Source organism: Sphaeramia orbicularis, chromosome 15 (genome assembly GCF_902148855.1).
Source record: "Sphaeramia orbicularis chromosome 15, fSphaOr1.1, whole genome shotgun sequence".
In the NCBI taxonomy this organism is placed as follows: Eukaryota; Metazoa; Chordata; class Actinopteri; order Kurtiformes; family Apogonidae; genus Sphaeramia; species Sphaeramia orbicularis.
Genome location: NC_043971.1, coordinates 23,205,210 through 23,227,554, shown reverse-complemented (window position 1 = coordinate 23,227,554; position 22,345 = coordinate 23,205,210). Strand labels below are relative to the sequence as shown.

The 22,345-nt window shown below is 39.5% G+C and overlaps 1 protein-coding gene across 6 annotated transcripts; it reads left to right on the top strand.

Annotated features, from left to right (window-relative positions):
• Positions 1 to 351: 351 nt before the first annotated feature.
• foxn2a (forkhead box N2a) lies at positions 352 to 21,685 on the top strand. 6 transcript variants are annotated; one of them, XM_030155736.1, is made up of 6 exons: positions 353 to 501; positions 10,335 to 10,912; positions 14,248 to 14,372; positions 14,494 to 14,543; positions 15,161 to 15,229; positions 17,972 to 21,685. In XM_030155736.1, the coding sequence occupies exons 2-6, from the start codon at positions 10,349 to 10,351 to the stop codon at positions 18,394 to 18,396; spliced, it is 1,233 nt and encodes a 410-aa protein (XP_030011596.1). In that variant the 5' UTR covers positions 353 to 501; positions 10,335 to 10,348; the 3' UTR covers positions 18,397 to 21,685. The 6 variants fall into 6 exon arrangements, with proteins under 6 accessions (XP_030011602.1, XP_030011596.1, XP_030011598.1 ...); XM_030155738.1 differs by lacking the exon at positions 353 to 501 and adding an exon at positions 615 to 708; XM_030155737.1 differs by lacking the exon at positions 353 to 501 and adding an exon at positions 728 to 900.
• Positions 21,686 to 22,345: the final 660 nt, after the last annotated feature.

The window sequence follows — 22,345 nt, the reverse complement described above, 5'->3', positions numbered from 1 at the left end:
CGAGGTGTTTGTCTAGTCCAACGCGGGAGTGTTTGTGTGGGACCCGTCAAGCTGGATCACATATTTAATTCTATAAAATATACCACATTCTAGTTATAAACTACAACTACCGGTGATTACTTATTTTCTCAATAAACCTGTATGTAAAAGATCATAAACATATTTACTCCTACGGCTGCGTTACAAGCAGCTGCTGATAAAAGTGAAAGCACATTACACGATGCAAAATAGGATGGCGTGCGCGCTCGCGGAACTCCTGCGCTGCGGCAGTTGCCAGGGGAGATAGGAGGGGAGGGGTTTTGATTGGCTGAAGTGGGCCTGTTGCTATGACGACGGCAAGGGGTTTGGTAGCGTTGCCGTGCGCTGTGTGATCTGCGCGCTGCGTGTATGGAGGAAGCAGCTGCTGATCTGATCTCTGACATTGTGTGAGACAGACATCTGAATAAACTGCGCACGGCCGTTTCTTTAAACACTCCGCACGAAGGCACGCCGTGCATGATTGTAAGTATTTGACCTTGTTTTATTTTTTTCGCGACTGCCTAATTTTGCCAGAAAACGGCGTGCGGTTCGAACAAGCTAAAAGTAAATGTGGTCAAGTGACTTTGCTTAGAGCAGCCAGCATGGCAGATCAAGCGACAGCATGTGGCAGGCTAGCTAATGTTAATGTTACTTCTTTCTGTTTTCGGGGCTCGAGACTTAAAGAGTAGGGTAGGTTTGTATCTTTATAGAGTCAAAGAATGGCTATTATCACAAACATACCAAAACAAAATTACTATACTATTCTGAGCACTTGTCGTAAAAATATTAAGCTAACGCTAGCACTACATTTACCTTCACTGACCCATCGGGCGACGGCTAACACTACTTTACTTCACGGCTGTGCTGGATGAGCTAACGCTGGTAACTATTTAGCTAGTGGACTTGGCTTTGTTAAACAACATTTTATCAACTAGCTAAAAAGAAATAAGTTTCTTCGTAACGAGTCCCGTCAGTCGGGAAGTGTTGTGCAATAGTCCACGTCATTACGGGTAACTTTGAATTCCTCATTGTGTGTTATTGCTGGTGGTTGTGTAGTCTGTGGTGATTAATAACAAACTATATCAAAACGTCAAAGTACGTTAATTTTGTTTGTTATAAACAGTTTGTGTCTTTCTTAATATGTCGCTGATTTAGCCGCTAAATTGTTCGAGTTCCATATTAAACAGATTTGCGTTGGTGTTCATTTAAGACACATATCTCCCTCATGCATCTCTAAATAGCTGAATATTTAATGGTATATAACAGCAGTACCAGAGGTTGGGAGGCTACACTGGCTGGCTAAGCACATGATGTAATGGATTATCACAAGATTGTCCCAGATAGAGAGCGCTCAACAAACAATGTCAGAGTGTAGGAAAAATATCTGTTTAATCCAGTTGGATATACAGTACAGTATACTGTCACTGACGAGGATATCATATACTTTATGTTGTTCCATGTTTGTGGTGTTGTTTGCTTATTTACTTTCTCTGGCTGCTTCATGTTTGTTGTATTTACTGCCTTGGACAAATCTACCCTAACAGTCATTGTGTTTTTTTGGGTTTCTGTGAATATTTCTAAATGTGAGAGGATTTTTTTTTTTTTTTTTTTTTTTTTTAATTGTTTTTCCATTTGTGAGGTTGTGATGTTAATTATTTAAACTGACATTACGCATTTCTTTTTGCTTGACAGTTGTTAAAGCCCTTGTGGTAAATAGAAGACAATGGCAACAGGAGATTAAGGAAAAGGACAAAAAAAGACACAGATGTTATCAGTCTGCCATTATTTTATTGCCAGAACTTCTAGGGTCATGTTGTAAGTCCAAACCATCTGTTGTGTTTGTTGGTCATGGTCCTTGCATGTATCCACCTCTGGACTAGTTTGTATGTGCACAAACCTCTGAAGGGTCTTGCATCCCAGAATAGATGAGTGCCTGCTAACTTTACAGACATTCATTTCTATAAATAAGACTTCTCGTAACCCAGTGATGCTGTTATTGCTGACGTGTTTTGGCTTTAATAACTACAGGGAACTAATACATTGTCAGTGAAGTAGGAGTTTCGTCATTTTTGTCAAGTACCATTGACAATGGAACTTCTTTTTTATATCTGTGAAACTGAGGAAAGGTTGTTTGGCATTTGTGTTTGTGCCACTCATTTCTTGTGGGGATTGTCGTATTGTATGATTCCTGGAAATGCAACTGCCATATTTTAATTTAATTTGATTTATTAGTTTATTTGACAAGGACAATGTACATTCATCAACATTACTGTAAATGTACCAGAATTAGCCTAATAGCTATTTTTCATCTGTTGTCCCTTAAGTCAGCTACCTTACCTTGAGATCACCTGAAACTGAAATTGACATCTATTTGACACAGCAACTGGCTTTATGAGTCATTATAACATAAGGTATTATCAGCAGTGTCTCAGAAATGTTCTAAATAAAAACAAAATCCAGGGGTTTTTGGCTCCTCTGTAAATCCAGTTAATTGGATAAGATGAAACTGTGCTTTCTGTGCTCATTGGAATTTTTAAAGCAGAGTGCCATTGCAGTCACATATTTTTGATGCATTGCTTCATTCCCACGCTATCTCCCTGTCTGTGCTCTTGTTATTGGGATATTTTACGACAACAGTTGTAGACAGAGCAGTATGAACTCAAGCTCAACTGTAACTCTTGAAAATGTCACTCTTCATTCACAACTTATTCAACATACTGTCAACTTATTGATTTCACACCTCTGTGAAGCTGTACTGTAAAAGTGGCAGCACAGCAAGGTGTTTTTCAGATGATGTATAGCAGCAATGAAGCAATGTCATTGTCAAAAAGGAGACCACCACAGTGCTGCGTTTTTATCTTGTATTTCCCAAAGTGTTCAAAGTGCATTTTAAATCAGCTAAAACTCCATTCTCTTGTTCAGTCAGCGCAGAACGGTGAATATCAAATTACATCTGATTGGGGAAATAAACTGGCAAGCAGTTTGTCGTAGCCTGTAGATGTGACCCTCTATCAAAGTTGAAGTGGCACAGAAAGTACAGTTCCAAATGGTGGCCATGTTATCAGCCTTATCACAGAACTGTGTACTCTGACCCTGAGTAAATGAAAGGTTGCGTCTACGAAAATCCACCATGATCTTTGTAGGTATATGAGTCTTTTCATTCCATTACTAAAGCTGACCCATATCACAGACCTGTGCAGGTTTAACTTACACAGTCTAAACGTGCCGAGCCCTCTAAAAGCTGCTATTCTGAGCTTTCTAACCCATAGTTTCATGAAAACCTGTCATTACCAAGTTGTGTAAAACACAGTGGTTTTACAAACACTCCTGAACTGTGAGATCAATGTAAACATTATTTGAGAATTGACACTGTAAGGAAGTTGAGACTATGTTTCACTTGTCACAGGGTAAGTTTGTTCCAACATGCAACATGCATTTTCACAACTTGTTTTACACATTAAACACATTCATAAGCAGAGTTTAAAGAAAGAGCCAATCATCAGTGTGTCAGTCTAATCATGTGCTAATTGTGTGGCTCCCCATCATGAAGACCCCTGTTGTTTAATGAAATCATGTCATATCTATCTGGGATCAATCAATGATGTCCAGCTCTGACTGCTGACACTGCCCCGTGGTGTCGACTGCCTCTGGTGCACCCAGTGTAGTTGACTGAAACAACTGTGGCTGCATATTTAAATATTTTTGTATATTCTGTTTTATATACATAGTTATCTTTTGCTAGGATTAAGGACATTTTATGTAGTTTGCAGTCTTTGCATGCACAAAATTAGGTAACTAATAAAATATAGGTAAAGATCTGGCATGCAGTTGAAGCAGTTTACCAACCATGTGCCATGTGTCTTCTTCGGGTCCTCTGGTCATGTTATTGATTCCCTGCACTCTTAACATGAATGGCTTATTTGTTTTTTTGACATTTCTCATCATTCTGCACCTCCTGAGAGCTTACAGTTAAATTGTGGGTGTCTATTTTTAAGCCCAAGCTTTCCACTTAATCACTGTCACTATTGTGCATGCTGGGGGCAGTCTATTGTATTTAATGTCATGACAGCAACAAAAGGACAAAACAAGTTTACAAATAAGAAATACATTGCTTAAATAGGAATATTTACAATTCCACTTGACACCTAGGTTTGTTTGTTTTTCTGAAGTTGCATATGTATGAGAATATGTGTGTATTCCTGCTGTGATGTCCCAATATTGGCCACAGTGTTTATACACTGTGTCTATTGGGAACTGGCCCCCTCTTCTACTCCCTGACTCACTGACCCCCATAGTTTCCCTGTGCCTGTCTGATTTCTGGCAGTGGGCTGAGGATGCAGTCCATTAGGGTCTGGCTCATTGAAAACATCACTGATGTGTATGTTTCCTTGATTGAGAGAAAGTAAGGGGAAAGCACGACTGTGTGCAGTGTCACAGTGGCTCTTTGTCTTGTCACCCCTGGTTGAATTAACAAGATTTATTTAATTGATGGCAGTTTGACAACATTGACTCTGAATTACCAGCTTTTGTCCAAGAGATAGAGATCTTCTAGGAAGACTCAATCAAGCACAGAGTTCTCAAAGTTTATTCATTAAAATACCTCTGGGCAAAAAGAAATGGAAGCATAAATCTCCAACATAAACATTTGAATTAGAATTGTATTATATGATCTGCATTTGAAACAGCTACATCCATGAATATGGATGGAACTCTGTCTACTACAGCTTGTCTCGGGCTTTTTGTCAGCAGATCAACATTGCGATGCAAAAACTTAAAAGTCAGACTTAAGTCCTCTGTATTTCATTGTCATATTCAACACAACTTGTGGCATGACAGTGTACACTTTTTGTGAAGTAATCTGTTGATTTATTTTTTTCTTGTAACCTTGTTTCTCTGATGTATTTTATGAAGATATCTTAAATTCTTAAGACGTTTTCTAGTGGTTTCTGTTTCACATGTGTACAACATTTGAAAAGTGCAAACACTTGAAGTGTTTACTGGAAAAGTAATCTCAAAGAGCACATTCCAAGACAGGCTTATGTTGAAACTGGCCTGTTAAAGGCACATTCTATGTCTATTCAGAAATATAAAAAACTGTTTAAGTCTACGGCACTAGTCGTTGAACTTTAGTTTATAGAAAGCCTGAAGTAAATGTCTTGGCAGTCTGTTTTAGAGCTTGTGAACTATATAGGGCTGTTGTGCATGCTGATTGGTGGTGAGTGTTTATACACTGAACTACGACACATGACAAGAGATAAGGTTTCAGTGTTTGCTGTGGTTGGTCTGTACTTTGGAAGGCCTCACCTTCATGGTGTGTTTCAAATCACTGAAGTCAATAGTCACCAATTCTGTCATTAACCATTGTTCCGTGTGCTTGTTTTGCTGTATTATCTGTTTGGTTGAAGAGTTAGCCTAGTATGTTAGGTTATGGTTTGTTGTTTGTCAGTATTCTTGACATCTGGTTCAGTCTATGTCCTACATGCTGGTGGAATTCATAGATTGCTGAAGGAAATACTGCTGCCTCTATAAATATTACTTTAGGCTTCTCACTGATCGAGACCACTGTTTTGGTGCAGAGCAGACCTAACTCTCTGAGTGAAGTCTGAATTTGTTTTCTGAAAATGAACTTCCTCAACAGGCAGGAGGTGTTTCCTTCCCTCCTGGTCCTCTGTTTGAAACTGTGAGGTGAATACTGAGAGCTTCTGAAACATGACTAGAGCAAAAACAACTGCTCCTTTGTATGAGCTGAGTGTAGGGCCAGTTGTAATGCTTTGTGCAAGCTTTTTAATTTGCTTTAACCCAGCTTCTGAGTAGGTCATTTTATTCCATTGAGCAGTTTTATGTAAAATGCTTCATTTAGACTCAGCCTGCTTAGCTTTCACATTAACGGATGCTTTATTTGTTATGACATAATTTGACCAGCCCATAAAATAAAAGACCACTTGGCTACCTCACTGTAGAACAATCTCTCTCTCTCTCTCTCTCTCTCTCTCTCTCTCTCTCTCTCTCTCTTTCTCTCTTTCTCTCCTTCTCTCCTTCTCTCCTACTTAGTCAGCCCCCCTTTGTCTCATTCACATTTTTAGAGCTCCAGCCAGACTGGGTAGCCACCTAAATATCAGTTAAGGTTTCAAATAACAGCCTTTTTTGCCACAGGGTTTTTGCAACACACCTTTGTGTATCTACTATTACAGAGGTGTAACTGGTTTGTGTCTACTGGTTTATTTCATGTGAACAGGGTGTGGCATGCCTACGTCTTTGTGTGAATTCAACATATGTGCATATATAGTTTTTGTTCTTAAATCTTTACATCTGTCGTTTACATAAAAAAACACAAGTTGTTGGTAATTTTGTACTTCTATAACTTGCTTGAATATGTGGTTCAGGCAAGTTTTTAAAGTGTGCTTTAGTAGAACTTAACAGTGCCATGACATCCAGGTTAGCTATGGCCTTTCCCAGTGCTCTTTGTCAGACAGGTTTGTGGAGAACAGTAGTAGACTGCTGGCCTCAGCATTTTACGCCTGTATTGATCTCCCCACATTAGCTCTCTCTTCATGCACAGACATGAGCACAATTGCTTCCCTTACAACATTGGCTGCCGTGGCAACTGAGTCCTGATCATGAGATACGCTCCCAGAAAGCATCTCAACCAGTACCTCTTCATTTTGATGGTGCTATCATCTCCTTTACATTTTCCGGTACATATTTGACACATCAACAGCTTGATTTGCCACTTAAAGTTATCTCCATATATCTTTGTGTATTTTTGAATAGGCTAAGTGCTTAACAGGATAAAAGAGCAATTTGAAAGGGGGAAAAATGTGCCTTGGCACCTGCTGTTAAAGCCTGCCTGTTTGCACATGAATATGATGAGGCTGGCGGTGCACTGGGCTATTTTAACTTGCAGATGAGCCATCAGGTCAGCACCATTGCAGCTTTGGTATATTTTCAAGGATGAGCTGCAGTCAACAGGCCAGTCCGGCTTATTAGCTCTCTCTTCCCTCTCCACTCTTTACACACTAGTGTCCCATTATTCATTGCATTCCCAGCCGCCTCTCTTGGGTCCCTTTTTATAAGAGCAATGATAACTGCGATCATCGCAACAGCAGTGGTAATTGACCAGCTGCAGTCATGGTAAAACACTTCCTGTGTTTGGCTGGATGCAACACAGCTTTCTTCTTTCCGTCCACCCTGCCTTCGTTGATATTCAAATGACAGTGCTCTAAAGGAGCTACTCAAAAGAGGATAAGCACTCTCTAACACCCGAGGGCCCAGCTGAGAGGTCAGGAATGTGAAGATGGACTGAGGTGAAGCTCTCTTGTGCTTTAAGGTTAATCACTGGTCTGACACTTCGCCCAGATCACAACTTCATCTGAACTCCCAACACGAGACTGAATCAAGTGCACAGGCAGTCATTCATGGTCTGTTCATGAATGACCAACTGCGGTTTCCTCTTGAAAAGTCATATGGGGTGTTTACAGATTCCTCCAGCTCCAGTAAGCCACACCTTTTAATCAAACATAGACATGACCCATTCAAAGCCCTTTTTACCACGCCTTGTGGTTTACTCTGACCTAAATGCTTGTTGTTTAGCATGTATTAGGTAATGCAATGATGACTTCAGCTTACTAGTGAAGGGATTTTTGATAGATCTTATCCACACAAATTGTGTTGTTTTCTATCATTAATTCGGTCACATTATAAACTTTACATTATGTTAAAATTCCTTTGATTTTTGCTCTCATTTTTGTCATTTTATATGGCATCTTGTCCATCATGCTTTTGTCATCATTTTGCTGCCAGAGTCAAATGAGAAAATTATTTGATATTTCCCCAGTATTTTTATTTATTTATGTATATTTTTTCCCCACATTTTTTAAAGCTTCTCATAAACTACTTACAAATACTATTCAACTCCTCTGCCATCATTGAACAAACTCAGTTGGGGCTGGGGGGGATGTGCTGTCTTCTGATGGTTCCTGTTTATTTGTGAATTTATTCAGAGTCTGATCCTGTCATGTCAAGGATATCTTTTTGTATTTTGGTCTCTTGGTTCTTTTAACACAAATGGGCAGTTCTCTCGCTGCCTGACATATCCGATTGCTCTACTTTGCTGAGAGCTGTGATTCATCCGAGTCTGAAGATAACTTGCGTAGCCTACCTAACTACCACTCAGTCTCTGCTGTGGTTCTCTCCCACTTTATCTCTGCTTCTTTTTCCTCTCTCTTGCCTTGTCCTTGCATTTGTAGATTTTGCTGTCGCTATTATGTTCAGTTTACATTTCTGTGTATCCCATCCCTTTGCCTTTGGCCTAAAAGTCTCCTTGACTTACTTCCTTTTTTAGTGCATGACTGAGACATTGCAGGACTGACAGGAATACAAGACAAAATGTACCTCATATGACCTTAGCTGTGTAGACGGCAGTATGTAAGTAACCTCATCAATACATTATGCATGTTTTAAAGGTTAAAGAAGTATAGATTCAGCGTTACTCTGAACTAAAATTGGAATTTTAATTTCGTATTTAAAGTAGTGCAGCTATTTTGTAAACACTAATGACTCCTTTATTTCCTTTTATCCCCTCTGACTGGCTTTGGCAAACAGATTTGTGTGTGCACTCCCTCTCCTGTCCTCACCCATTGTGCAAACACCCTTGCGTTTGACCCAGTTCTTATCTTATCACAGAAATGAAAATGTATGCCTGTCGTGCAGACTATGTGCCTTTAGCCCTCCAACCAGGCCTGAGCATCTGAGACCACCTCAGACCAGGGTGTAGGGCAGTGGAATTACTGCCCGGCGATAATCTGTGACAGAGCCAGCAGCATGGATAGCTTATTTTCATACTGACTTTATTTCCTTATTAACTACTCTTGTTTGTGGGATTTGTGCTCTTAATTTAAGGGACGGTATGGTTGTCATGGTGACACCCAGGACTTAAAGCTTGTTGTGAGCTGGAGCCAAAGAGACCTTTTTGTGCTCTCGTCCTCACCAACCAGTGAGGAAGACCACAGCATACCACGAGTTTTGCATTTTACAAACTTATGTAAGTTTAATGGACAAGTTGACACAGATATGTTCTAGGTATGAATTACCTATTGACTTACCTTTTTAACACCATGCTATGTCTTTTTCTTGACTTTCTTGCCTGTTACATTAGGCTTCACGAAAATTTAAACATATTCCAGTGTACTCCTTTTTAGCTTATGTAAAGAAACATCAGTGTTCTCAATGAGCATACTTGCTTTGGATTGGGTAATGATATAGGCCTCCTTTAAATGCTGGATTTCCAAGTGGCCTAAATGACTGACAACTCCCTCTTCGGTACCCTCTTCACACTACTTAATCTGGCTTGTGAGAAATTGAGGCTTGATCCTAGTTGAATGCAGATCAGCCTGTAAGAGCCATCCACTCTGTGAGATATTGGCCTTCCATGGTTTCACGCTCATTTACACATAACGAGCAGCTGGGTCTTGCCTGAAATGAGGTGGGCGTCAAGGAGTGGAGCCTTAAGTCGGTTCACTTGCTTGAGACGTCCTCAGCTGGAGTCAAGAAGGGAACTGCTGAGAGACTCTCCGTCATCACAGGACAGGGACAGTGAGAGGGCCCAGGAAGTGGATTAGAAACAAACAGGCACTGCTGCAGGGCTGTGCATCCAGGGAAAATATAGAAAACAAAAAGTTAATACTTGGAAATGTGTATCCTTCCAATATATTGCATTAATTGTTTTTTTCTTTGGACTAAAAAAATCTGTTTTCATATTCAAATAGTATTGTTTAATAAAATCTTTTAAAATATAAACCTTTTGCTGGATGACTAAAGTTTGAGCTTTGAGACTTCTATGCACTTCTTGCTCATGTTAAAGAAAAAGTAGATGAATTTAACTGCTTTGGCATCAGTTTCCAGATTTTACAATGATAAACATTAGTGATGATTCAACAGGTTAGAGGGTTCCTTGTGGAATTTACAAAATTGTTTCTCTCTTAATCTTTTTCATATCTAAACAAAATCTTTGATGTCACTCAATTATTGCTGTCTGAAGAAGTCGAATCGGAAATCACATCAAATGTAGACCTTGTGAAGTGTAAGTGAACTGATTCAGGAAATCAGTATATACTAAAACTCAACTGAAATTATATTATTTCAGCTGAGAAAAAGTTACAAAAGTTGTCAGTACATTTATATATTTCATACAAGGGTGATCATCACATAACAGAAAACTAAATCACAGAATACAGTAATTAAAATTCAACAGGATTAAAAATGACATGAAAAAACAATGTTTTGCACTTGACATTAATTACAAATTCTTGTCTTTTCAGACCTCTTTGATTTAATGGGTCCAATCATTGGGATGTCACCAGATAAGAAAACGGAAATTCCGGGTATGCAAGAGGAGCGGACAGGACTCAGAGGTGTTTGCGGTGTGGGAACACTGCCCGAGGCAGAGTGTGCCTCTAGTCCATTGGCAACCAGCGTGGATCGTACTGGAGGTACTGAGGATGAGGAGCTCACAAATCTCAACTGGCTCCATGAGAATCTTCTTCAAAACTTCACATTGGGTGGGCCTGAAGCCCAGCCCAGTGGCAGCCCACTCTTTGACATAGAAGGAGACTACGGGTCCAGTCAAGGCCCATCATCCTCCTCCTCATCCTCATCACACAGCCGAGGCAGAGAGAGGGACTCACTGAAGTCTAAGCCACCTTTTTCATTTTCGCTCCTCATCTACATGGCCATTGAGCAATCCCCCAGCAAGTCTTTGCCTGTCAAAGAGATCTATGGCTGGATCCTTGAGCACTTCCCTTATTTCTCCAATGCTCCCACTGGCTGGAAGAACTCAGTTCGTCACAACCTGTCCCTGAACAAATGCTTCCGCAAGGTCGAAAGGAGTTTTGGAAAGGTAGGTCGGCAAACTGTCCTCTAATTTTACACACTGCAACATTCTCTCAGTTTGACTTCACAGTTCAATTGACTGGAGTAGGAGTAGCCCAATTTAAACAGTTTTTATACAGTGAAATGCTGTTAAAGTTTCCCTGGGCCAAAATCTGTCTGGTTTGTTTAACTAAATGCTACTGGAACAGTTGCAGTTTAGAGCTGGAGTGTGGCTCATGTGACAGTGTCTCGGTGTGTAACTCAGCCGCAGGGACCTCTGACTCTGCTGCGATAAGGGAAGAATCCAGTCAAGGTCACAATACTCCTTCAGAGGAAATGCAAACACAGCACGCTGCGACAGGATTTTATCTTGCAAAGGTAGTGCAACTGTTTGTCCAGAAGAGAGTGAAGCATCTCAGAGCTGGAATACCCACTGTCGCACTGCTAAAAGAAAACAAACAACCCTAAAAGTTCAGAGATGAGTTTGTCTGCCTCAGTTTGACACAGTTACTATATGCGTCACTGAGCGTCATATTCCAGTGTAGGGAGAGAAACTTAACCCATAAAGACCCACACATCCAGGATTGACCAAAATGATCTACTGATGTAAAATGTTTAATGACTTCTGAACCACTAAACCTATTAAAAAGTATAAATAAGCTAATTGGTGTAAAATGCAGTTTGTCGTCTTTTCATGGTCATTAGATATGACCCATTTGGACATTCAGAGGCTCCGTGGTGAACGTGGAAACACCATCATTTTCTACAACATTGACTCACCAGTAAAACCCATGGAGTTGGATCAATGACAGTGGATGTAGACACTTCGTTTATGCTGTTATTGATATCTTTGCTGAAAAAGTCACTTTTTGTTCAGTTTTGTCTGTTTCAGATATAATAACCCTCAACTTTAATCTGAGCTACATGATCAGTGAATTAAATATAGGAAAATAACTGATTTTTACTTAAAAAAAAAAAAGCAAAATAAAGAAGATAATATAATGAATGGTGATAAATTGCTTAAGAAAGATTAAATATAGAGGGAAAAAATCATTTGGGAGTTGCCACAAAAGTAGTGCTTGGTCTTTATGGGTTAAATAGGGAAGTTGGCAAATACTTGTGACGAATGGACAAGCACATCCTGCACTTCCTACACGTCAAGGGTGAATTTACAATTTGTTTCAAAATAATATGATGGGAAACAGGAAAAAGTAGAGAGGTTGTCTACAAAAGTAGCTCTTGCTTGAATATAGTAATGACTGCACTAGTGGTGAATGTGCTAATAAAAGTATTTCAGTATATTTTTAATTTGTAGATTTATGTTCTGAAAGAATGCACACTGTCTGCAGGTCTGCAAAAAGTCTCACGTCCAGTTATCAAAACTTTATGTTGTATAATGCTTGAAAAATTATTTCAACAGGTCTTTAAAATGTATTTCAATTTGAAGTTAATGTACATTAATTTCAATCTTAAATATATTTTAGGGGAAATTTTGTAATGATCACTCAGTAGCAAAATGAAAGCAATACTTACTAATGCAAGCTATTCAGCACCTTTGGAATTTACCTGTGGTAATATGCCACAACGTGGTGTTTAGGCTAAAATGGCATCTCCTTTTATCTAAAAAAAAAAAAAAAAACATTCTAGAAGTTACTTTAAGTACTTCCTAGAAGTTCAGTGAGATTTTGCTTGACCAGCACATTTACAGATGTGAAGCCTGCCACACTTTAATAAAAAAAAAGGTCTCCACATTTGGAACTTTTGGTAGAAACTTGTTACAGTTGTAAAAATGCAGCAGTATCACCAAAGTCTGGTCACTCAACACAAACAACTACGTCTTATATTTGCATTTGTAATGGTCTGAAATGGTGTTATACCTTGCAGAAACCCAGGAATGAGAGGCCTTTACAAGTATTGTCAAAACAGTGTCAGACTTGCATACACAACTTAATTTTCATGTTGCACTTTACTGTGCTGATGCAGGCAGTGACACAGGTCACCATATTGAGGTTCAGTGTGAGTTCAGACTTGTGACCGGTAGAGCCCGTGGTGCCAGGTCTGTGCCCACCTCAGACCTGTTATTTTCTCACCATGGGAGAGGATGGCAGTTAGCACTCAGCGAGTAGCAACACGGTGCGGTGCAGACCGCTCAGCATGCAGGTGCACAGCGTGAGCTCTAACGTCTGCTGAGAGAACAGCACCAGTTTCACATGACACTTGCTGGTGGTTTCCGTTGCCATGGAGACATTTCCTTCTTCCTGCATCAGGGCTGGTTGGTAATCTGAGTCAAGGTTATTCTCCTCCCTCCCTCTTTTCTCCTCCCATACTGGGCAAGAATACTCTGCCATCAGATAAAGTGACAGTTAACACACTCCCGCACATTACACCAACAGACAAATTCATTCCTCACGGTGTTGTGAAATAATTTTTTCTTCCATTTGTTCATCTTGTTGAGGAATTCTTTGCTGTATATTTGCTGTGTTCCCATGTTTGCTTCTCATGTCAGATCCTTTAAAAAATGAAGCTATTTGTTGGCTGATTTGTTGGGGGGAAAAAGTTAGACTGAAATAATTGCAGACAGTGTTGTGAATAGAACCTACTGACCACATTTATTTATTTTTTTACACAAACATACAAATTAGTAGTATTGAAATACAAAAACTTTTTAAAAACTATATTTTTTCATTTTTTACTCGGTACACTTCTCTGCACAATATCACTGAACCCTTTTGCAGTTATTTAATTGCACTTGCTGACTTCTGATGCAATTAATTGAGCAGACCTGCTTTAAAAAAATAACTCTTAAAGTTTTTGACAGTTTAACAAAGTTGTTGTATGGTGGTAGAATAGTGTGCTTTCAGTCCAGTCTTTCAATGGCAGATTTTGTCGGGTGAGTTTTTTCAGAATTTTAAACTAGTCGACAAATTGTTCTGTGCATCATTTTGATGGACTGAAAATGGGGCATATGCAATTTGAAGCTGACGTGTAAAAAGCACTGCAATGATAAAAGCTTGCTGCTGATAGCACAAACAGATTGCAGTGTCTCATGGTGACTAAGCTGTAAAAGGTTAGGGTTATACTTTCCCTTTTTTCTGATACATAATTATGATCATGAAAATTGTTTTTACCCAGCAGTACGCTTCCAGACGACTAGCAATTAATGCTTTCTCCAAGACACTCTAACTGATAACATATTTAACTTATTTAACTGAATATGCTGGGTGAGTGCAGAGCATTTACGTAAAACATTTGTATAATAATGAACATGATACAGGCAGTTCATCAAGGTGCTATTACGTATAATTTCCGCATATCCACTTTTTTGGGACATCGAAGTTTGACTGTGCCCTCTCTTTGCTACAGGCCAATGGAAAAGGTTCTCTGTGGTGTGTTGACCCTGAGTACCGCCCCAACCTGATCCAAGCCCTTAAGAAGCAGCACTTCCCTGCCGCACATGCCTTCTGCACACCACCCGCCTCCCCACCCAGGTGAAATTACGTTTCTGGATCTTGTTTTCTAACAGTTCTCAGAGATTAAGTGTCACACCCAATTTTACACCTCTTTTAGACCCAGCAGTTGATCTGGCATTTCTTTATTTACCTTTTGCAGTGCCTCCTCACCACCTCGCCATCTCTTTCTACAAGGCTGCTCATTTAAAGGTGAGACTGAAGCATTTAAAAATGCCTGCCCGCTAAGAATCTGCACATTTCTGGAGATTCTCATTTGTGGAGTTTTGAAGTGTGTGTTTGTGCAGTATTTTGATTATGTTGCCTTATCACATTCCAGTCACAGAACATTCAGCATCACTGTGCTTTTATCCTCAACTCTTGGTTTGATTTGTTGCTTTCAAGTCATTGATGCCTCATGTAGACCATAATGGTGAGAGCTCCCAGTCGATGTCTCAGCCTCCTCTTTCTCCCTCTGCCTCTTGGATTTGTAACCTTGACGACAGGCAGAGGTTCTGCTGGTGCTGAGTGTCGAGCACTCAGTCTCACTGTAATCATTAATAATTTAGAGCCCCAGAAGTGAGCTATGAGGCCGTTAGACACTTTGTCAGCTCTGCAAAGAGTGGATGCACTCTCAATACCAGTAACTTGAATTTATCTTCTATTTGTTTATAGGTAAATCTTTTGCGCATCAGATCCATTGAGCAAACATTGGTTGAGGGGACTATATCTTTACTTATTAGAGGAACCCCAACCTCTTAGTGCAAATCCATAGTGCCATTCTTCCATACTGTAGGACTGACCATCATGCATGTTCTCTCCTCTTCCAGAGTCTGACATTGATGCTGCCACTGCCATGATGCTCTTAAACTCTGCCCCCGGGCACCACGTTGACCCATGTAAGAGAATCCCCCAGCAGCCATACTTTCACCTACTCTCCCTGCTGTTTGTGTCCTCCCAACATGCCACTTTATCATCGCTTAAGTCTTCTTTTTATGTTCTGTGCTTTGATTTGTGTCTGTCACTTCCATCAAAGCAGAATGTTTCAAGAGCGACAGTCAACATTGGAAAATGTGTTACAAGTCATCATTGTTTAATATATGACTAATGACATATCTACTGGCCATTTTTGCTTATGCTGAAAATAATTTGACTTATTTACCCTATTCTTAATTGAGGCAATTCTTGGACTACTGAAGTCTAAAGAGCATTTTAATGTGACTGGGTTTTTGATTATATTGTTTTGTACTTTACCCTGAATGTTATTTGAATGTTAATTCTGTATTGACATACATGTACAATAATGTGATATTTTTAAATCAGGTTTTTCCTCTCGGACCGAGACAACTCTTAGTTCCTCTTTATACTTGTAAACAAATCAAACTGAAGTTGTGTGGTGCTCAGCTAATTTCTGCTTTTTCTTCTTCAGAAAAAAAATTTAACTGTTTTACTGTAAAATGAAAACAAAAATGTCAGCATGTCAGGTATTAGTCACTGTTCAGTTAATGAAACCAAAGAAAGGAACTTGACCATTTAAAACAGGGTTCCTGTGGGGCTTTAAAAAGTCTTAAAAGTCTTGAATTTACAAATCTGCATTTAATACCTTAAAAAAGTCTTTAAAAGGTATTCAATTTGATAGGGTAGGTCTTAAGTTATGTTACCATAAATGTGTTTAAATGTGTCTCTTAAATGTCCAAGCTGCAAAGAAAATAATGTTAGTTTACTCTGTTCCAACCCAACAAGTTATACTGAAATTAGGAACCAATAATCGCTAACTTTGCAGCCCCCAGTGAGAAATATCTCCAAACGGTTGGAATCGAGGTGTTTGAGTAAATAAATACATTTTCCTAAATTCTACAAGTCACAAATTTTTGCCAGTATGACTGTGAAATGGGCATTAAGTTCTATTCAAAGTAGTCTTAAAAGGTCTTAAATTTAACTTGTGGAAACATGTAGGAACCCTTTAAAGAGAAATACCTTTTGATTTATTTTTATGTACAATGGAATTGCAAGTGGTGCTATATTAAACAAATTTATTCACTTAAAATGCAACTTGCAGGTTAAGCACTGCAGGTCATTAACAATATTTAAAAACATATATTTATTTACAGCACTGTGCAAAAGTCCTGGGCCAACATCAGGTTTATTGGTTCAGTAAAGTTCTAATGATCACACATATGCATTTCTCAGTCTCTGTATTAAGATACAATCTGGATTTATGGGAAGTATGTGCAGCATTAAAAACAAACGCTTCAGGGGAAAAACAGCTTCTATAAACTAAAGGGGTATTATTTTGTGTGATCTACCAAGTTTTAACCACTAGAACCCCATTTAATTCAGTTTTTTGTGTGTCATTTAAGGCTGTACACATAATCCCTGTATTCTCTTGTAGCAGAAAAAAAGAGAATGAGGAATAAATATGTTTTCCTCATTTCCACCTTGCAAAAAACAACAAAACTAAAGGTGGCGTAAGACTTTGCCCAGTACTATAGGTACATAAACACTTGACATTTGTGGAAGTTTTCACTTGCAAAACAAAGAAAATTTGCATACTACAACAAAAGGGAGAGTAGTCACTCTAGGTCATGTTTAGCAATAAGAAAAATATGGATAACTGCTGGTTTTGACAGTGTTGAAACTGAAAATGCTTAGTTATGACAGATCACCATGGGCATCAATGGGACCGACTACAGATAAGGATTGGAAGAAATAAGTTGTATAAAGAGAAATCGAAGTTGTGTGATATGAGGAAAAGAATGTGTTGTTATGTTCCGTCACTTATTACACAGCACCAAAACAGAAGTGATTGTCTATTACTAGCAAAAGTGTTTATACTTACTTATAATTGAAAGTAATGTGTACTTCCATAGTGAGAGAGGGTTTGTCTCTGAAGGTCAAATGGCCCCAAAACCTGAACTAAGCTGAAAACGGGGCAGTGTGTTTTCTGAGCCTCTAGGACAAGCGCTCTGTGGTGCTCTGTGATTGTATACGAGTAGTATAACCTTAGGCAAAAGTGTCTTTTATTTGTCTTTTATTTGACTTTTGGAAATCAGATGCAAACATTAGTAAAATGTAAGTCATATACAGTGAACTTTTATAGTAGTTCAGTCTGTGTAGGTTCATGTCCAGGTCATCATTCTTCTTGGTAGTTCTTCTCAGTTCAACTGGACTGGTTTAGATCTAACCCGAGAAGAAATACCAAGAAGCAGTAGTTCAGTGTTTACTCTAAGGGATTGACTTTTCTTATAGCGTTAAGAAGTGAAATACAATCAGAGTTTTATTGTAGCGAAAATATCATAAATAGAAATATTTAGAAAAAACAAGAAAGCTTTGAGGTTTTAATTAATGAAAAGGTCATTTTAGTTGTATTTGTTTGTTTCTTGCCTCCCAGTGTTTTGTAGTAGGTCAAAAGATGTAACTCCTGTGATATACTGACTTATATTTATGCTGTGTAATGTAAGAAAAGGTTTTCAGATGTTGATCTCTTATCCGTTTGCAGTTATTATTATTATTATTATTATTATTATTATTATGCATAGATCGAGACAAAAAATGTCACCTGCAACCACAAAAGGGATTAAGTGTTTGTGTTTGAATATGTATCTGTATACTCATCCCTGTTTACGTTCTGCTTTCTTCAGGCAATTCTGACAGTCCACTGGACCTTTCCAGACCTGACTCTGTTCTGGTGAGCAGTGATCCAAAGCAAGACCACAACTACAGCAGCGTGGCCCTGCAGCGCTGCTCCTCCCGATCCTCCTCCTCATCTCTTTCATCCCTGGACGAAGGAGGCTGTGACCGCAGGCAGTCCTGCCGCGCCGGCAGCGAGGGTTTCCACAGCGACGAGGACTCCGACCTCTGGGACGAGAGGGGCGTCCACCAAACATCGCGGCGTCCGCCTGCCATCAAGTGGCCTGCTGGCAAGAGGGCAAAACGTGAGGTCAAGCCGGAGCTAGATGAGGAGCTGAAGGAAGCGGCGGGCTCTTTGCTACACCTGGCTGGTATACGCAGCTGCACGGAAGGCTCCAAACGCACTGTCAAGAGCACAAAACTGAACAGGAAATAAAGATCCCTCCCCAACCCCATCAGACTCCAGACCCTGTGAACCCTAACCTCTGACCCCTGATCGTGTGTCCCAGTGTGCCTCCTTCTCCTTATCTGATCGTTCATTGGCCATTTTGAGCCTTTTATTTGTTTGGGATATTCCTGTCCAACAAAACAAATGGCAATAGCATCGTTCACACAGGAGAACAAAGCCATATAGAGACTTTTGTAACTCGGGGCTAACTGCTGGGGGGGTGGGTGTTTGGGCTATGGAGAACCATCAAGATACCTATCCAAAACGACCTGCCTGCTTCTGTTGGATTAGACGATTGTGATTCAAGAATTTTTTTCTCTGAAAGACAAAAGTGGGAAAATCTGAAGGTTTTCTAACTCAAAAGCGTTGCATGCTTCCTCCTCAAACCTGTATCCTCTTCCAAGTGAATCTATTTATGAATTGAATGAGTGCATGTTTGTAACAGACAAAACCTAACCTCCTGGTGTTATCAGTTTCTCCTTTTTGTGCTAAAGAAAAAATGCCACTGTTTTGGAAGGAAGTTTTGCTTTTTGAATCCTCTTGTAAGAGAGATGCAATAATTAATCCACAACCTTAACTTTTTTCACATTACCTGATGGTGGCATTTTTCAGAGTTGAGTATGTTAGTTTACTTTACAATTTAGAGAATGAATGGAGTAGTATTATGATCTTGTTATGCGATAAACTTATTACACATGAGCTCCGGCTCTAATTTCAGGATTAGCAAGATGTGGAAATAGTATTACTCTGCCACTGCCAAATTTAGTTGCAAAGTTAGCTATTCTACTCCGCTCAGTCTTGTGCGGCCATTACAGTGCTATACGAATGAAAGCTATTTTCATTTATTTTTGCAAATCCACGGCTCCACCTGTCACTCTCTCTCATTCATCTGTGTGTTTTCCACATTTATCGTGCAGACACAAAATGTATATTCACGTGTTTGGTGACAGCCTATGCAAAGTGAACATCTGCTATGCACTCGCCAGATGTTCACTGTGTATCCATAGGTTATCCTCCATAGATTTTATTTTATTTTATTTGTGTGTGTGTGTGTGTATCATAGTGCATGTTGACTTCAGCCCCAGCCTGAGCTGACAGTTGCAACAGAAAAGAGTTTGTGGCGATCAAACATTGTTCTTGTTCTGACAGTAGTCGTACTGCTCAGATGCATATGATTGGTGTTTTGACAGATCTCCTTTTCACAGCTGGATGTTAGGGCTGTTCGTGCTTCTTTGTGGTCCTTTTTAGACACAGAATTGGTTAACATAAGCTGGAGCAGACAGGAAATTACCAGAGTCTTGCTCCATTATAGGATTTACAGTTTTTTTTACACCTCCATATGTTCTCCTTGTGTTTTTGAACCAACAATGAAAAATCCCAAAACTGTAAGGACTATTTTGTTTAGGCATGTCCCTTGGCCAAGTTAATTTGCAACTGATGAGAAGAAATGCCTGCTTTGGTTCAGAGTAGTGAAAAATGTGAACCATATTTGGGAGGCAAAAGTGAGAAGTGGGCAATATAGTTGTCACAGCCAGAGAGAGCTGGGATCTGGATGTGCAGTCGCTCGCAGGCGAGATGTTGAAAACCTGTGCTGCTCTTGTGTTTTGGCCCCCGTTCTGGTTGGCCACTAGTGTTCGTTTCTTGCTCTTCCTCTTAGAACAAAATAAGGAAGTGCACGTTCTCTTCTCAAGCTGTGAAATGGAGTGTTTATTATCAGTTGATTGCATGCAGTTCACCGAGGGGAAGTTGTGTAAAAGGCCACAATTCGCATTTCAAAAAGGCTAGACACACACGTACAACACAAAGTAGCATGGAAGTGCACAATGGTAACGCACTGAAATTTATACCGCTCCTTCCCACAGGAAAAAAATTTAGCGTGTCACAGTGACTGTTTATATAGCATGCATGGTCGGTGCCAAACATTTTCTTGTGCCACTGATTTAAAGTGCAAAGGGTCGTGGTCACTGTATTCCCCTTGCTGCCACTGTGTAGTTGTGATTCAGATTAACAATGCCCTAGTTTTCTGAATCATTCAAACAGGAAATGGGAGAGGACTCTGGTCAGTGCAGTGACTTAACCAATTTTTTTTTGGTTTATTTATGTCGCTTTAGAGTGGGAGCTGTTCTTTGCAGAGTAAGCTGCAGTTCTCAGAAGTAATACTTGCATACACTGGTCTTGTTTAGCTGTGAAAAAAGAACAAATTATTGTTCATTAATCATCATCTTATTTATGACATTAATTTATGGGATTTTTGAATGCATACTCTATCAAACACTGGTCATTTGAAGCCAATGACTAGGCACATTTATATTTCTCCCTTTATGAATTTTTCTTGAGTATTTTTTTCTCCTTTTATTTTACAGCAATACACCTTTTTTCCTTTCTGTATGTTTTAAGTATTTTTGCCAATGTCTGCTGTCTTTAGAGCGGGTGTTTTTAATTTAACCATGACTGCCAGGTTTCCTTGATGTTTTTTTTTTGTTTTGCTTCTCGTTAAACTGGATAGAAGACAGTTGATTAACACTGATCCTGGAACCTTTTGTTGCCAAAATGGATGTACAGCTGGGGTATCGAAGCTAAGATGGACGCATTCCCCATGTACTGTAGAATTTTGTTGAAACTGATTTAATCATTTTTACATGTGTGTTTTATGGTTTATGTTTAGATATTATGACTAATTAGTCACAATTTAAAGATTAGCTCTCAGTTTCATCACAGAAATACTGCCATTCACAACACATGCTTCCTATGGGACGTTTGGAACATTTGTTCATCGCTGAAAAACTGGAACAGACTAACTCATTTACCAGACTTATAATTTAGTTGAATATAGGGATGACTGCAGTGAAATTTCGGGGAGATTAGTTGAAGAAAATTGTAATCATTCTTTCAGTAGCACTTGTTAAAGTGACTCTGAATCTGTGAGTTTATCTAGGGATGAGCTACCTAATAGTTTTTGGGGTTACAGAAAACATGAACCCCAAATCCCAGTTGCTTCTTTGCTCAACAGCTCTTGTTGAATATTGAGTATTTCGATCTCAAAATTCTGTTGCAGTTACTATATGGGTATGTTGAACATTTTGTTGCATTTGACAAAGCTGCCAACCCAGTATCAGTCTGTGTCAGTTGTCTGCCATGTCTATTGGATGACACACCTTTTGGTTTTTGTATGCTAACCTCTGTTGATAAAATGTTTATAAGATTTATTTTCGCCAAAGATATGCAATTGCATTATATATGGTATTACAAAATATTAATAAAAACCTGTTCTTGTTAATACTGTTGGTATCTGTTTTTTATTTGAGAAAAGCTGCCACTGAAGCATGTTTATTACTCACATTTCTGTCCTGAAAACTTCAACAAGAGTACCACCATTCTGCATAAGTGCTCTTCACTGCTTACATTTTTGATCAACATTGCCACCTGCTGTGAAGGCCTCAAGATCAAAATTCTGGGCATATCCTTTAAAAGAGCTACCTCTCCATGTGGCTAGGTTCTCAGTTTTCACATGACCATGTTACAGCTGGCAAATATTTCCCACCAAGTCCAGCAGTTCAGTGTTGTTTTGACTGGACAAGCTGTGATCAGCACAACATGTGGCGGCTCTACCACACATTCCCTTTTTCTTCTGTATGTCTTTTGACTGCACTAACATGGCAGACTGCCAGAAATGCACCTCACATTAATGTAGATTCCAGGGCTGTGCCAGTGATGGATGCATCATCAGATGTCCTAACGACACTCTTCGCTGTAAGTTAATTAGTCATGGAGGACTGTGGGATGAACACAGTGTGACCCTGAACAAGGGCTTGTCTGACTAGCCTCAGGCCTATTGGCACAGCTCTATTGTTCAATAGAGTCCTGTGTGTCGACTGGAAGAGGGGGGCTTCTCCCTACTGACTGCCTCAATTCAGCTGAAAATCAGAGCAGCATCACC

Coding starts and splice junctions, on each gene's coding strand:
- foxn2a (XM_030155736.1), top strand. CDS start 10,349: ATGGGTCCAATCATTGGGATGTCACCAGATAAGAAAACGGAAATTCCG. Junction 10,913..14,247: donor TCGAAAGGAGTTTTGGAAAG/GTAGGTCGGCAA, acceptor TCTTTGCTACAG/GCCAATGGAAAAGGTTCTCT. Junction 14,373..14,493: donor CCACCCGCCTCCCCACCCAG/GTGAAATTACGT, acceptor TACCTTTTGCAG/TGCCTCCTCACCACCTCGCC.